This window comes from Lampetra planeri, chromosome 13, assembly GCF_965212315.1.
Source record: "Lampetra planeri chromosome 13, kcLamPlan1.2.h2, whole genome shotgun sequence".
Lineage (NCBI taxonomy): Eukaryota > Metazoa > Chordata > Hyperoartia > Petromyzontiformes > Petromyzontidae > Lampetra > Lampetra planeri.
Window position 1 is genome coordinate 6,254,166 of NC_136119.1, and position 15,405 is coordinate 6,269,570.

Here is a 15,405-nt window from a genome sequence, read left to right on the forward strand (position 1 = left end):
AACCTACTCACGCCGGCTTATGCCCTCCCTCACAGTCGGGCATATTTGCGGAATACACCACGCCGCCGTTGATCCTGGCCATTGACCGAGCAACCCAACGTTCCTACCAGCTCCATCCGCAGGAATGTGTTTATTACTCTTTTATTTAACTCACTCTGTCTGTTGTTGCTGTTGTATCCTCAAATCTTGTAACTCAATTTTAACCAACTTCCCAATGTGATATCGACTGCAAACTTGGTATACTTATGTCATACTAATGACAACACTATATTCTATTAAAAAAAATTACATTCATTTTTTATGTTATGTTTCGGCTTGGGTCTAATTGTCCACGCTCAACTCACGTTGGCTGTAAATCATCAAGGCCCCTTACGTTACAGCAAGCCTCGCGGCCATTTCCTGGAGTCGTGGAGTTCTACCATTACTAGTGCGGTACATTTCATTAAAGCCTGTTGTTAAAAAGTTTACTTAAATCTTACTTATTTTTATATAATCTTTGGGTATTTCGTGACTTTACCGAAAGACCCAAAGAGTATGAATTCATGCAGTCACGAAAGCTTTAAAGTCAAGGCTTTGTTGTTGTTATCGAGGGGGGGGGGTGTTCGCGAGCACCTACGAAGGCCGGCGCGGTGACACACGAGGGGGCGGGGGGCCAGCACCCCACGCCCGGCCGCCTTTGTCTCCCTAGTGGCGCTGTTTTTTTGTGGGGGGTGGAGGGATGGTGGGACCCACTGGGCAGGGTGCAAGATGATCCGTCGCCGCTGTTGGGCGCTGAGCGGGATCCGTCGTCGTCGAGGACGAGTCGCGGTATTTACCCTCCTGCACACATCGCCTCGGGACGCGTTCAATTCCTCCATTGCATTTGTCGCGTTGCCTTTCGCACTGCCCCTTACCAAGATGGCCACCGGAGCGCTTCCTCCCCGACCGCCCCGCCCCCTACGTCGCCCCGCCCCTTCCGTCCCGCCCCTTCCGTCCCGCCCCCCTCCGTCGCCCCGCTTCCCTCCGTCGCCCCGCCCCCCTCCGTCGCCCCGCCCCCATCCGCTTCGCCGGTGACGTCACCGCGAGCGCCGCCGCCGCTTCCTGCTCCCCGTCGTGACAAGACGCAATGGATGTCAATGGGTACCACCACCACCACCACCACAACAACAACCACCACCACCACAAATCTCCGCAGCAGCATAAACAGCACCAACAGCAGCCGCCCGAACAAACATCGACCGCCGCCAAAGACTACGAAGCCCTCGCCGCGAATGTGTTCCGTGCGGCGAGCGAGGGCAAGGCCCTCACGCTCGCCGCCCTCCTGCTGGACAGGAACGCGGACGAGGAGCGCTCGGCGCTGGAGCACAGCACCCGCCTGGGCGGACAGAAGGCGACGCCGCTCATCGCCGCCGCGCGACACGGCCACGTCGGGGTGGTGCGTCTGCTGGTGGAGCACTACCGCGTGGACACGGAGCAGACGGGCACCGTCAAGTTCGACGGATACGTGATCGAGGGCGCCACGGCGCTGTGGTGCGCGGCGGGCGCGGGGCACTACCCCGTGGTGAACTTCCTCGTGTCCGAGGTGTGCTTACTACGTGGGTGGCGATGATGAAGAGGTGGTGGTGGTTTTGGGGTTGTTGAGATTTGAGATGAGGTTGACAGGGTGGGGTGATGGGAATGGACGAGTGAGACGTGTTGGTGGGTGGTTGTGAAGGTTTGAGATGATGTTGACAGGGTGGGGTGATGGGAATGGACGAATGAGACGTGGTGGTGGTTGGGGTGGGTGTGAATGTTTGAGATGAGGTTGACACGGTGGAGTAACGGGAATGGACGAGTGAGATGTGGTGGTGGTTGGGATGGTTGTGAAGATTTGATATGAGGTTGACACGGTGGGGTGATGGGAATGGGCGAGTGAGACGTGGTGGTGGTCGGGGGTGGGTAGTTGTTGAGATTTGTGATGAGGTTGACACGATAGGGTGGCAGGAATGGACGAGTGAGACGTGGTGGGGGTGGTTGTGAAGGTTTGAGATGATGTTGACAGGGTGGGGGGGGTGATGGGAATGGACGAGTGAGACGTGGTGGGGGGGGGGGTTGTGAAGATTTGAGATGAGGTTGACAAGCTGGGGTGACAGAATGGACGAGTGAGACGTGGTGGGGGTGGTGGTTGGGGTGGGTGGTTGGGGTGGGTGGTTGTTGAGGTTTGAGATGAGGTTGACACAGTGGGGTAACGGGAATGGACGAGTGAGACGTGGTGGTGGTGGTTGGGGGTGGGTGGTTCGCAGGTGATGCGAAAAGGTAAGTGTGGAGGTAACGGGTGGCGGTGACAAGTTGGGTTTGTGCACGTGTTGAACTTCTTTTTCACCGTACACAGCCAACCGTGCTAATCAGAGGTATTATTTGATTTGTTACACGGATGATAGCATTTAGCTGGTTGCCCGGCTATTTTACAAGGGAGATCCATGGTTCGTGAGCACAGCAGCCACAAAAGGCAAAAAACTACACGAATATTAGAATAAGTTTTCCCCTTCTGGCAACAAAACAGGTGTTAAAATGTTAAAACACCGAACTGAAACCTTTTACAAGGAATCATACTCTGAGTGTTTTTTGTTTGCATTTTGACCACAAATATTGTGGTTAATGCAGACATGATTCCTTGTAAAAAGTTTCAGTTTGGTGTTTTAACATCTTGAACAGCTGTTTTGTTGCCAGAAAAAAGGGGAAAACCTATTCTCATATTTTGGTACTGGCAAAGGAAGTCCCATGATCCACGAATATTGTATTGCAGAGTTACAAGTACATCGTAGAGTACTTAAGGGATATTGCACAACTAATAAACGAGGTATTTGACCGTCGTAAACGAAACACTGGACTAAAAAAAGTGCAAATATATGACAGCAAGAGCCGCCAGAAAAAAAGTTAGGTACAGGTGCAAATTGGTGCAATGTTTTAGTCTTAACAGTGACATAAATACACGCAAATAGAAAAAAGACACGGTGGGTGAAGGGGTGAGGGTGAGGGAAGGTCGCAGTGAGAATGACATTTGAGTCGGGTGCAGTGAAGAAGTTGAGGGTGAATTTCGATTTAAAGCTTTCGTGACTGCAGGGATTCATCTTCTTGGTTCTTTCGGTAAAGTCACGTAGAAGGGAGATAATACAATAATAAAAATAAAACATAATAAAATAATACAATTCTCACGACGTTTCGGCCACAACACAAGCAGCCGTCCTCAGGTGAAGAACAGGTCTGTTGGAAAGACAGCGTCTGGAAAGACGCTGTCTTTCCGACAGACCTGTGACTTTACCAAAAGAACCAAGAAGAAGTTGAGGGTGATCAAGCTAGTGGTTGAAGGTGAGCGTGATTGACTATGGCGTATGAATGTTGAGATTGGCTGAATTATGTGAAGCAGGCGTTGGTTGTGACTGGAACGTGAGGAGGCGAGGTGGGCGAGGGTGAGGCAGTGAATGATACAGGTGGTGATTGATGTGGTGTCTGAGGGACAGATGTGGGTCCGAGTTGAGGGCATCAGGTCAGGGAGGGCGGCATGTGAGAAGGAAAGGCATGGAAAGGCATGGAAGGTGAAAGTGGAAGGGAGGTGGTTGAGAGTGACATTAGAACGAATTATGCGTGGGAGGAATGGTGTGAGTGATACCGTGAGGGTTATTAATATGTGAGGCAGGAAGGGTTCGTGGGTGACAGGAATAGGTGGATCATACAGTAAACCGCTGTAGTCTCCACTCCTTCAATGGGGGAATAGCAAAACTACACAAACTCTCCTGAAGCCCTCTCGTAGCTATCAGACCTTGACATTTAGCTTCTGAACAATATTGCCATAAGCAAGAACAGATGACAGCTGAGGAAGTATGATTGGTACGGTTTATAGGTGTGGGTGATAGATGAAGTTTGAGGATGAATGAGAGTTTTGACAGGTGAGGGGGGTGACAGGTATGTGGAGTGCAAGGGTGGGCGATTGAGGTGGTACTACAGTGAAGATTGAGGGCATGGGTGAGTGATGTGGGTTTACGGTTGACAGGTGTTGTTGAGGGTGACGTGTTGGTTACAGGTTTGTCTTTGACAGGTGCATGAGTGTAAGGGTGACAGTGGGTAGGTGAGCATTATGTCGTGGGTGATGATGTAAATGAGTGCCGATGTGAATAGGCAATAAATCCCATAAGCGCCATCATCAACGGTCAACAAATAATCCAACATCCATGCATCCTAAATGAAATCACTTGCGGTAAAGCCACGTAGATTTAAAAAAATTATATCTACGTGGCTTTACCGAAAGACCCAAAGAATATGAATTCCTGCAGTCACGAAAGCTTTGTCAAGATTGATCTTGCACTTCTTCTTCACAGGCTCATGCCAACGTGAACCACATAACTGTGACGAGCTCCACCCCTCTGCGCGCCGCCTGCTTTGACGGCCGCCTGGACATCGTGCGGCTGCTGGTGGAGCACCGGGCCGACGTGTCCATCGCCAACAAGTACGGCAACACTTGCCTGATGATCGCCGCCTACCGTGGCCACGCCTCGGTCGTGCGCTTTCTGCTGGGCCAAGGCGCCGACCCCAATGTGCGGGCGCACTGTGGCGCCACGGCACTGCACTTCGCCGCCGAGGTGGGCCATGCCGATGTGGTGTCAGCGCTGCTGGCAGCGCGGGCTGCGATCCTGCCCAATGATCATGGCATGACTCCACTCAAGGTGGCCGCCGAGACCTGCAAGGTATGGACGGGACCCATCCCTGTGCATGGCATTGCCTCGCATAGTTGCGGTCGTGCCGGAGTTCTGTGTTTTGAGGTGTTGGCCTTGATGAAAATAAATTTCCATTCTCGCAATGCATCAAATTGATTCATACAATTTATGATTACAGTCTGGATTTATATAGCATTTAAATGTGAGGACGATGCACATGAACAGTTGGAAAACATCCTGAAAAAAATACGGTACATTTAGGGAAATGGCTTAAACAAGACTTCAAACGAGATAGAAAAAATCAGAAAAATGACAAATGAGATAGTAAAACTTACAAAATAATTGATTCTGAATTTATATTGTCATTCATTCTACCACAATTTACAAGTTGAATGCCTGCATGCACATGTTATTAATATATCATGTTATATTCACTCGCAAAATAGAATTGCCTTTGTAAAGAAGGTAATTCATTATATAGTTGGTGTTTTGCCCGTTTCATAGGTGAGAATGGTCATAAGTCATTTTTGTGTTTTCCATTTATCTATATTAATTATCCTTAATGTGACTAGCTTAGATTGGACATGACCACAGTATTGGGTGGTCTGAACTTTGGGTACTGGCAGTGGAGCAAAATATTGATTTTAATATAATGCACAATTCATGAGCTATTAATCAGAGGTTATTTATAACAATACACTCCAGTTGAACATATATTCTGTCCCACTGCCCTGTCTCTTCATAATCTTACATTTTTTAGGTTACTGAATAAACATGTCCAGAGCTATGGTTTGTCATACCATCAATTCACTTTGACAGCTGGGGTTCGTTGCGTGTAATCTGCGATGACCTCTGCATATGCCCTCGTCCCAAGTCTCGCTGACAGTAGCAGGTGCAGATTCATTGGTCGGGGTGGCATTGCAATCAGTCACCATATGAGTAAGCAGCAGAGGTGTGGACTCGAGTCATGTGACTTGGACTCGAGTCAGACTCGAGTCATGAATTTGATGACTTGCGACTCGACTTGGACTTGCATAACAATGACTTTGTCCCACCTATGAGATGTGGACTCGAGTCATGTGACTTGGACTCGAGTCAGACTCGAGTCATGAATTTGATGACTTGCGACTCGACTTGGACTTGCATAACAATGACTTTGTCCCACCTCTGGTAAGCAGTATTAGCTTCTCTGGGCTCTGGCAGAAGAAGTCCTAGTTATTGGTCGTTCAACCACAAAAATGCGTGGCTCTGACTAAAGCATTGCAGTCTTCAAAGCGACCCTTGTCCCCAGGGAGCAGAGTATCCTCAGGGGCTCCTGATTGCAAGAGTGATGGAGATGATGATCGGTTTTGATGGTTAGTTTTGTGTTTGCGATCACCACCATAGTAATTTTGGCCGTTGCATTGTCCATTCCAGGCAGATGTGGTTCAACTCTTCCTAGACTCGGGTGCCTGCGACAGGGAGTCACGCATCGAGGCCATGGAGCTGCTGGGCGCTTCGTTCGCCAACGACCGTGATCACTACGACCTGGAAAAGACGTTCTACTACCTCTACCTGGCCATGGCGGAGCGAACCAACGCCAGGGGAGTGGCGCTGCCCATTCCCAAAGAACCGGTGGCTGCGCCCGTGGCAGCGTATGGCGGGCGCAGCGAGAGCCGCACGCTGTTGGACCTGGAGAATATGCGGCACGACCTCGACGCACTGCACATGGAGGGTCTCATCGTACGCGAGCGGATCCTCGGGCAGGACAACGTGGACGTGTCACAGCCCATCATCTACCGCGGGGCCGTGTACGCCGACGGGATGCAGTTCGACCGCTGCATCCAGCTGTGGCTGCGTGCACTGGAGTTACGCCAGCGCAACAATCGCTGCACGCAGAAAGACCTTCTGAGATTTGCGCAGGCAAGCAATATTCACTCCTGTTTTTCCGCATTCCTGAACAACTTTTGACCCTTGTTGACTACGCATGGGAATTTAAACTAATTTTAAAAGTACGGCTAGGTGTATATATTTTTGAAGGCCACTTTTTATTTTTATTAGAAAGCTACTCTGTGTTTAGAATGTTTTTATAAACTAAATCTGAGAACATAAACGATGAACTTATGACCAAATCACCAAGAAAGAATCTGATCTCAGGTCTTCGAGACTAACCAAGCTGATTTTACCCTACATTCTGCAGTGATATGTGGTGGACAGCAGAGGGCAGTGTAGCAAAATCCATTGTTGTACAGTATTATTCTCCAATATCTATGCTCCCCACTTTCACCAACCTGGACTGACCAGCGTGAAGTATTGCATTGTACAATGATACCTGCAACCCTCGGTGGTTTAACAAAAGGGAATGTGCATTATAAATTGTGTTTCGCGGTTACTGGGGAGGTGTAATGCTGATCATTTCAGTTCAAGCATTATTGACTTGATAAATTACACTGATCAGAGTGCCACGGTGCCGAGAGGGAGCACCACGGTGGCAAAGATGAACTACCTTGCCTGGTATACAGGAGGTTGTGGGTTGGATCCCAACCCTGACGCCTGTATTCTTAAAGTTTGCATGTTCTCCCCGTGATCGTATGGATTTTTCTTCGGGTCCTCCGGTATTTGGCTGCTCTAATTTCCATATAAGCCACATTATTGAGGTATAATTTATGGCCAGGTTGCTCAGTGGGCTTCCTCTGGTAAAATAAAATAGTAATAGATATACTGTCAACAGTGGTGACCCTAGTCCACCATTAATGTTGAACTTGTTTCCGCAGTGTAAATCTGGTTTGACTTGTCAGGCAGTCACCGGGTGTTTTTTTGTGCTAAAAAAAGTACCCATTTTTCTTGAATATATTTTGGCATTTGAAATTATTTTAAAGATATATTTCCTTTTGACTATTGGTACCTGCCAAGTTTCAATTCTACCCCACTTTACGAGTGTTACAGATTTTATTTACTGAATTATGACATTTTATACCCAAAGGAGGCGACTTCATAGCTCACACCATCCATAGCATTTGTTGTTTACAGGCAGAAAGCTGCATGGCATTGTAGAATATAATAATAGGGGTTTCCTCATTTTTCTGGCAACAAAACAGGTGTTAAGATGTTAAAACACCAAACTGAAACCTTTTACAAGGAATCATGTCTGCATTAACCACAATGCTTGTGGTCAGAATGCAAACAAAAAACATACTCTGCTCAAAGACTTTCGTCTTTGAGCATCACTGTACAGTATATGGCAAAACAATGTGGGAGCGGTGGCGCTGGGTTTAGCACATCGATGGTGAGTGATATTTGAACCTTTCCTGAGGGACCCCCTTCACCAGTCAGCATGGAGCAAAGTGGTAAAATATGTAAAAAAAACACATGACATTTGCACAAATTGTAATTAACTCCTGTATACATGATTTGATGCACGTCATGTGTGAGTAAGAATTTATTTTATCCAACAATTCGATACATCATTCCACGCCTAACACCTACATGTTTTTAGGTTGTCACTTCTGTCGACCACCAACCACATGGTGGGAAATGGCTGAGGGGGGGGGGGGCGGAGGGGTTGGCATTCCAGGCTGACCTGGACTCGAATGATTGAGGCCGATCTCAGACATCATAATCTCCGCCTGGACTCGGTGTGACGTCGGGAGCAGGACAGGGTTGCCTGGCAATGCATTGTGAAGACCGCTATGCCCTGGCCCAGGCGACCTGCGTTTCATTTATTAATTGGGAGTGATCACGAATACGTACAGTCACTAACGCCAGCCCATCCTGCCTACAGGTCTTCTCGCAGATGATCCATCTGAACGAACCGGTGCCTCCCGAGGCATTGGAGCGGGTGCTGGAGAGCTGCATCGCAGAGGTGAAGCGTAGCGTGTCGGGCGTGCAGGCCGCGTGCCAACACGACATGCACGCTTCTTGGGACATGCACGAGGCCAACCTGCACACGGCGCTGTACCTGGTCTGCGTGGTGACACGCACGCGCACCAGCGAGGAGCAGGCGCTCAGACTCAATCGCCAGATCTACCGGCTGCTGCGCATGGACGCACGTACCCGGGATGGCTCCACGCTGCTGCACCTGGCGGTGCACAGCGAGACGCCGGTCGACGACTTCCATACGGACGCCGTATGCTCCTTCCCAAGTGCGCCCGCCACACACCGCCTGTTAGAGTGTGGCGCATCACCCAATGAGGGCGACGTGCGAGGCGACACGCCCCTGCACGTCATCGTGCGCTACACGCGCCCCATCAGCGACTTCCTCACGCTGCATAGCATAATCTTGCTTCTCGCAAAGGCTGGCGCCCACACAGACGCAGCCAACGTGTGTGGGCGCACTCCACTACAGTGCGTTAGGACAGGGGTCGCGGAGGTCATCCTGCGCACGCAGAATCAGCTCAGCCTCCAGTGCCTGGCGGCGAGGGTTGTGCGCCAGAACTGCATTCCGCACGTTGGGCTCATTCCGAAAGCACTGGAGGAGTTTGTGAACCTGCACTGATACCCATTTTCCACTGGCATATCCGTGCCGAGCCAGCACAAGGCTCTCGCCGTCCAGGTGGTTTTCAACTGGCTATTTGGCATGTGGAGTGGGGAACCAAACCACGCTATGCTGGCATAATAAGACATCAGAATCTGGTTTCGGGCCAAGCAGGACCAGGGTCAGGCCCAATAATGCATTGATTGCATGTGACAGTACATCTCACAATGTCACCCCATTTACATGCAACTCAGGAGGCACCGACATTGTGTGCAATGTCGGTGCCTTCTGAGCTGCGCTGGTCTGGATCAGAATGGCTTTACAGTGGAAAAAGAGGTATTCGTGGCCCACAGTTCGACAGGTCAGCCTGGGTCAGGGTGCTGCAGAGAGCTGTGCCTTATTCGTTGTGTGTGACTGGGAGCAGAGATCACATTGCACCTAAATGATCTCCCTTCCAACGAAAGCTGAAAATACGTTTTACGTAGTGCATCCTTCCAGCTAAGGATGCACTACATGGTTATTGGTTGCCCCGGTGCAATGAATTGAATGTGATGTGTTATTGTGGCACACACTAACTGAGCATGACCTATATATATAAACCATACTCTGGTATATGTATAATGTATACATATATCAAACCAATCTACGTAATTGTAAATACATTTTCAGTGCTGTAATTGTTTTAGATTATTCCGGTAAAACTTATTCCTTCGGAGTATTTTTATATACTTATGATCATCTGGGCAGGGATTGGTAATTTATAACGGCTACATGATAGGAATGGGAATTTCATAAAGCCCAATATGTGGTGCATCATCACCAGATGGCAGCATTCAAGCAGCCCACTCTGTTAAGTGAGAAATCATGACGAATGCCATTAATGTGGCAACCGATTATCGATCATCGATCTCCCGGTCTCCAGAGCAACAACATAAGCCATGCCAACAGCCCTTTTCGGGGCTAAACAACGCGCCAGATAGGCCCTGGGACAAGGATCCTCCAACGGAACATTGAGGGACTCTCTCTGGCGAAGTGCGAGCATCTCACGAACATAATGAACACGTAACGTGCCAGTCGCGATCACATCCATGGATACAACCTCATGACGAGCCACAACCAACCTAAATATGGCTTGGCCATATACGTGAAGAACACCATCACAGAGTTACGCGCCTTCCCACCAACTGAAAAAGAAGCCACCTCCACCACCAGCATCAAGATAGGGGAGCTGCACATCACCAACGTATATAGAGCCCTTAATTAAAAATGGCCAAAGTCAGCACTCCCAAGTGCACCATTCGCAGCCCTACTATACGTTGGTGACTTAAACAGCCACCATGCTGTGTGGGGCTATGTAGTAGATCAGGCTGACGGCGAAGACCTCACTGATTGGATGTCCACCGAAGATCTGCACCTGGTTTTCAATTCGAAGCAGCAATCAACTTTCCACTCATCGCTGGCAACGCGACTACGACCACCATCGTTTCCAAAGATCAAAGTGGGAGTCCACTTCACGCATCCTATAAAATACTTCCACCCACATTAGCATCGAAATCCCTGTGATTGTATCAAAACAGTTGACAAGATGGAACCTGGACAGAGCTGACTGGGACCACTATAATGAGGCTGCAGAGAGAGTGGCGAGTCAAATTCCTGCGACACTGAAATGCTATCACCGTTTTTTTGGCGTCCTTATTGTAGCCACCAACAAAAGCATCCCCCGAGGCTTCCGGAAAGAATACAAAAGAGACCCAGAAACTGCTCCGACAATACAACCAATCAAGCAGCCCACAGGTTGGAAAGGCCCTGATAGTTTCTAGACTCAACCAGACGCCAGCTATGGATTGAGTGCGTTGAAGGCCTGAACTTCACACACTCCAACCGCTGTGCCTGGGCCCTACTACAACGCCTCGGTGTTGCTAATCCAACAATACCTGACTGCAAGAGTCCTGCCCAACTCTATAGCCACCAAACTAGTGGAGAACACAAAAGGACCGTGCGACAAATATTTAAAGCGAGAGATCCATCGCCAATTACACCAGACAGTGGCCTTCATTTCTTCACAAGAACCCACCGTCATCAGCACAGAAGAAGTGAGGAAGGGTCTGGCTGCAATGAAGAAAGGCAAGGCTGCCGGCAGAGATGGTATCCCCCCAGAATTCCTCCATCACTTAGGCCCTAGGGGACTCCAATGACTGGAAAAAATGTATACAAAAACCATGAAAACCAGATGCATCCCAAAAGCACGGTGGGAGGCAATGGTAATTGCCATACCAAAACCGGGCAAGCCAACTGACAACCCGTGAAGATATAGGCCGATGTCACTCCCACTCGTCAAGTCAAGAATAAACGGGATTCCGGCCTGGACGCAGCTGCTGTCACCAAGTTTTGGCCTTTGCGACACACATCGACGTCAGATTCCAGAAGAAATACAAGACCAGCACAGCCTTTGTGGACTAGTCATCGGCCTATGAAACAGTCTTGATTAAGGGCTCGAAATTGAAGCTCGCAAGGACCATTCCCTGCCTCGAAACAATACACCTGATATAGGCGATGCTGAGTGTGTCTATATGGGCGACAAAGCCAGCTCACCCCGGTTCCTCAAAAATGGATTGCCTTAAGGTTCAGTACTTGCACATATCTCTCCCACACCCATCCGGCTCAACACTGCAACTCTCCGGGAAGTCCTGCGAATCGAGGAAAACAGTCGCCTTCCCATTCACCAGGACCTCGGTAACGTCCCACGTCATGGCTTGAAGTCATGCAAGCCATTTTGGACCCATGCGCTTGGCCTTCAAAAATCTGAGATCAACCCCAATGAAGTTTGGAGACCTGAATGGAGTTCAAAATAACTCGCAAACACCTTGTGAAAGACCCAACGCAGAAGATCCCCGGGGTTGATCTTCCACGTAGCTCATGGTCCACCCTAAACCGCATCCGCACAAACCATGGCAGATATGGATACCTGATGCACAAATGTAACATTTAAAACTGTCCAGGGTGCGACTGTAGTCATCCAGAACAGACCAAACGGCATATGACGCGATGCCCAATCCACAAATACAAAGGAGACATCACAGCTATACACTCTGCTACTACTCCTCACGCGGTGATCTGGCTTGACCACCTGAATGTGAACTTGTAGTTGTTGCTCTGCATCTACATCAGACATAGGAAATAAGAAGCAGCCCACCTAGCTGTGGAACTCAATAAAACATGCAATAACATGTTTCAAGTGTTTTCAAATCAGCACGTATACATAGATTATCATGCCGTATATACAATTACATTGCACTATTTGAACAATAGGAAAATAATCTTGATTTTAAGCTTTCGTGACTGCAGGAATCCATACTCTCTGGTTCTTTCGGTAAAGTCACGTAGGTAGAAAAATAGATCAGACGTTTCGATCGCAACACAAGCAATCGTCATCAGGTGGGACAACCACAGCAAGAAAACACTGCTGAAGAAAAAAAAAGTCAGCAGTTTTTTCTTGCTGTGGTTGTCCCACCTGATGACGATTGCTTGCGTTGCGATCGAAACGTCTAATCTATTATTTCTCTACCTACGTGACTTTACCGAAAGAACCAAAGAGTATGAATAGGAAAGCAACTCTTATGTTAGTTTTGACTGCGTACATTTTAGGAAATCATTTAAACAATAGTAACCTTTGTTAGTAAAGAGGGTTTTTGTTTAAATGTTACTTAGGATTTTTATTATCAAGCTGGAGCAGCAGCACGTTGGTGGTTAACACGCTGCTATGAACCCATGAAGCAAAATAGGAAATACGAGGCAATAAAAACTTGCCAAAAACTAATCATGACCAGAATCATGGCAGTTCTTCAAATTGCAGGGGAGTCTTGAGATAATCGTTCCATACCTGCTTTATTGAAACAAAATGTATCTAACAAACCACAACCTATTTGCTTCCAGGTGTTCTAAAAACAGGGAGAGGATCATGAATTTAGTTTAATCTCTTATTTCTCTCATCTCTTCACTATCGTGCACAATGGTTTCTCCATCATTAAGCAAATGGTTGTACATTTAAGTTGGTGATTAAACTAGTTTTTTCATCTTCATTTTAATTAAGATTTTAATTTGACTTCATGACATACTTCTCGCACCTCCGATTAGGACGTTTGGCTACGTACTGTGCGAAAAAAGTTCAACGGTCTGTTTTATAACATGTTTTTATCATGCGAATTGGACATAACGCGATTAATGTATTAGGGAACACATTTTTACAACGCGGATGCGAATTGGCTATAACGCGATTGAATGAACAGAACTACGTCGCACGAATAGGAATAAGTGGTTGTACGGCTGCCTCGGCGTAGCATCACACAAGGCGGGATGCTGCTGGATGCTTCTATATGCTACCCACACGCTTCAGTCAACCTGCATACGCATCTCACGTGTTATCGCGGACTGTACTTTACACTATATATTATATATTATAACTCGATATTTCCATAAGTGTTCTTCAGAAATGCTACTACCGCGTTATAGGAGAATAGACTTGCTTCTGACTTACAGGCTAAAAACAGTATTTGTTACTACGGAATTAAATTTAGCAGTGGCATTCTTACAGCCAGGCCTTGAGTGCTAGCACATTCAGATATTCACAGTAACATGTATGTCATGTCTGTGGTCTCAGAACTGGGGAGCGGGAGTGTAGCAGTTAGCGCTACGCTGCGCTATGAACCTGGCGACACTTTGTTTCCCGCTCATGGCCAATACCAGTGACAATTATCTGAACTGGTCCTGGGCCTCCCCTAGATCGACTTTGCCTTAAATGAGTACCTGGTGCGATGTGTAAACATCACCACTGGGGAGATAAAGGCGGCCGGGCGTGGTGCTGGCCACCCACCCCCTCATGTGCCATTCCGGCTTTCATAGGTGCTCGCTAACAGCAATTAGCCCCAACAGTCGGTTAAGTTTTAACAGATCTTTGTGCGAAGAATTGCATTTTCCAAACTATAGCTTTCATGTAGTCTCAATGAGCAGAAAACTGTTGATAGGCTTGGATCGTACAATAACCTGTCTTGCTGGCACGGACATAATTGCGGCAATTCTAAAACAGCTTCACAAAAAATGTGGTAAATGTCTCCAGTTATTATCTGCAGTCGGAGTCCTAATTGATTATTTATAATTATTGGGCCTAGGTCAGTGGGGGGAATATATTGGGAGTTGCTAAGGGATTTAATTTCCCTATAACTTTCTCCAGAGCTTGCCTGTCAATGTAAATGTAGTCTGTTCAAAATTAAAACCAACTGCTTTGTGCAGCATTAAAGCATAAGCACCTGGCATCTGGCGAGCCATGACGGAACATTGCGAAAATGTACTTTGGTGGTTGTGAACCTCAAGATCCTGCTTATGTATGCGGGTTTTTGCAATTGTGTATGTGCAAATATCATTCACATGAGCAACAATGCCTGGTCCCTCAGCAGTCATTTTAAGTGGCATGACATCCAGAGGTTAAGCCCTGTTTGAGTAAAGAACGTCCTGAACCCACTTAATGCGCCCCACAATAAGTGTGTGCCGTCTAAGATGCTGATGAAACGCAAGTGTGTTACTGCCGCAGCACGTTCTGTCACAGGGATAAGTATTGTTCCGTGTTACAGCATCTACGTGTTCCATGCTGCCTCTTGTATTTTTTCTCCACTTACATCCCAATTATGCTATTGGCATATTTTAACGAGATGAAGAATACATTGGAACCTTTGCAGAGCAGTGCAAATCCCCGCATTATGGGTGCACAGAAGAAGTTAATAGTCTATTTCTGAGATCCTTTTAAGTGACCTCATCAACAGCAGGGGATAGCAATTTCCCACCTGTTTGTCACATGACAACCAAACCAAATATTTTTTAATTTTGAGAGCTGAAATTTAGATTGAGTAATTATGAAATGATCGTTCGAGGGTAATCAATTGCACCTAAAAAAATGAAAATTCTCATTTTTAAAATGTAAAGTGTGGCAGACTAAAAATGATATGTATCGCATGTATGTTGAACTTCGTTCACACCGTTCGTAGCCAACTGCTAATCGGATATATAAGTACATATGTATAAAAATAGTATATTTTGTATAAAGAATGCGAATTAAGGATGACTTCATTAGTGATGCTACAGATGATATGCATTACATAAATATCAGCTTACGTGTAATGCCTAAGTTTTAGATTTCAAATCATGCAGATCTGCTCAATAATACATATGCCGTGATGAAGCAGTGTTTTCGGATGTGATGATGTTTATAGGAATAAAAAAAAAACACGGGTG

General features: G+C 47.3%; 1 protein-coding gene across 1 annotated transcript; it reads left to right on the top strand.

Moving 5' to 3' along the window:
• Positions 1-1,042: 1,042 nt before the first annotated feature.
• Positions 1,043-15,403, top strand: FEM1B (fem-1 homolog B). The gene is made up of 4 exons (XM_078599986.1): positions 1,043-1,561; positions 4,335-4,700; positions 6,087-6,572; positions 8,431-15,403. Exons 1-4 carry the CDS (start codon positions 1,106-1,108, stop codon positions 9,142-9,144), a joined length of 2,022 nt encoding a protein of 673 aa, XP_078456112.1. The 5' UTR covers positions 1,043-1,105; the 3' UTR covers positions 9,145-15,403.
• The last annotated feature ends 2 nt before the right edge of the window (positions 15,404-15,405 follow it).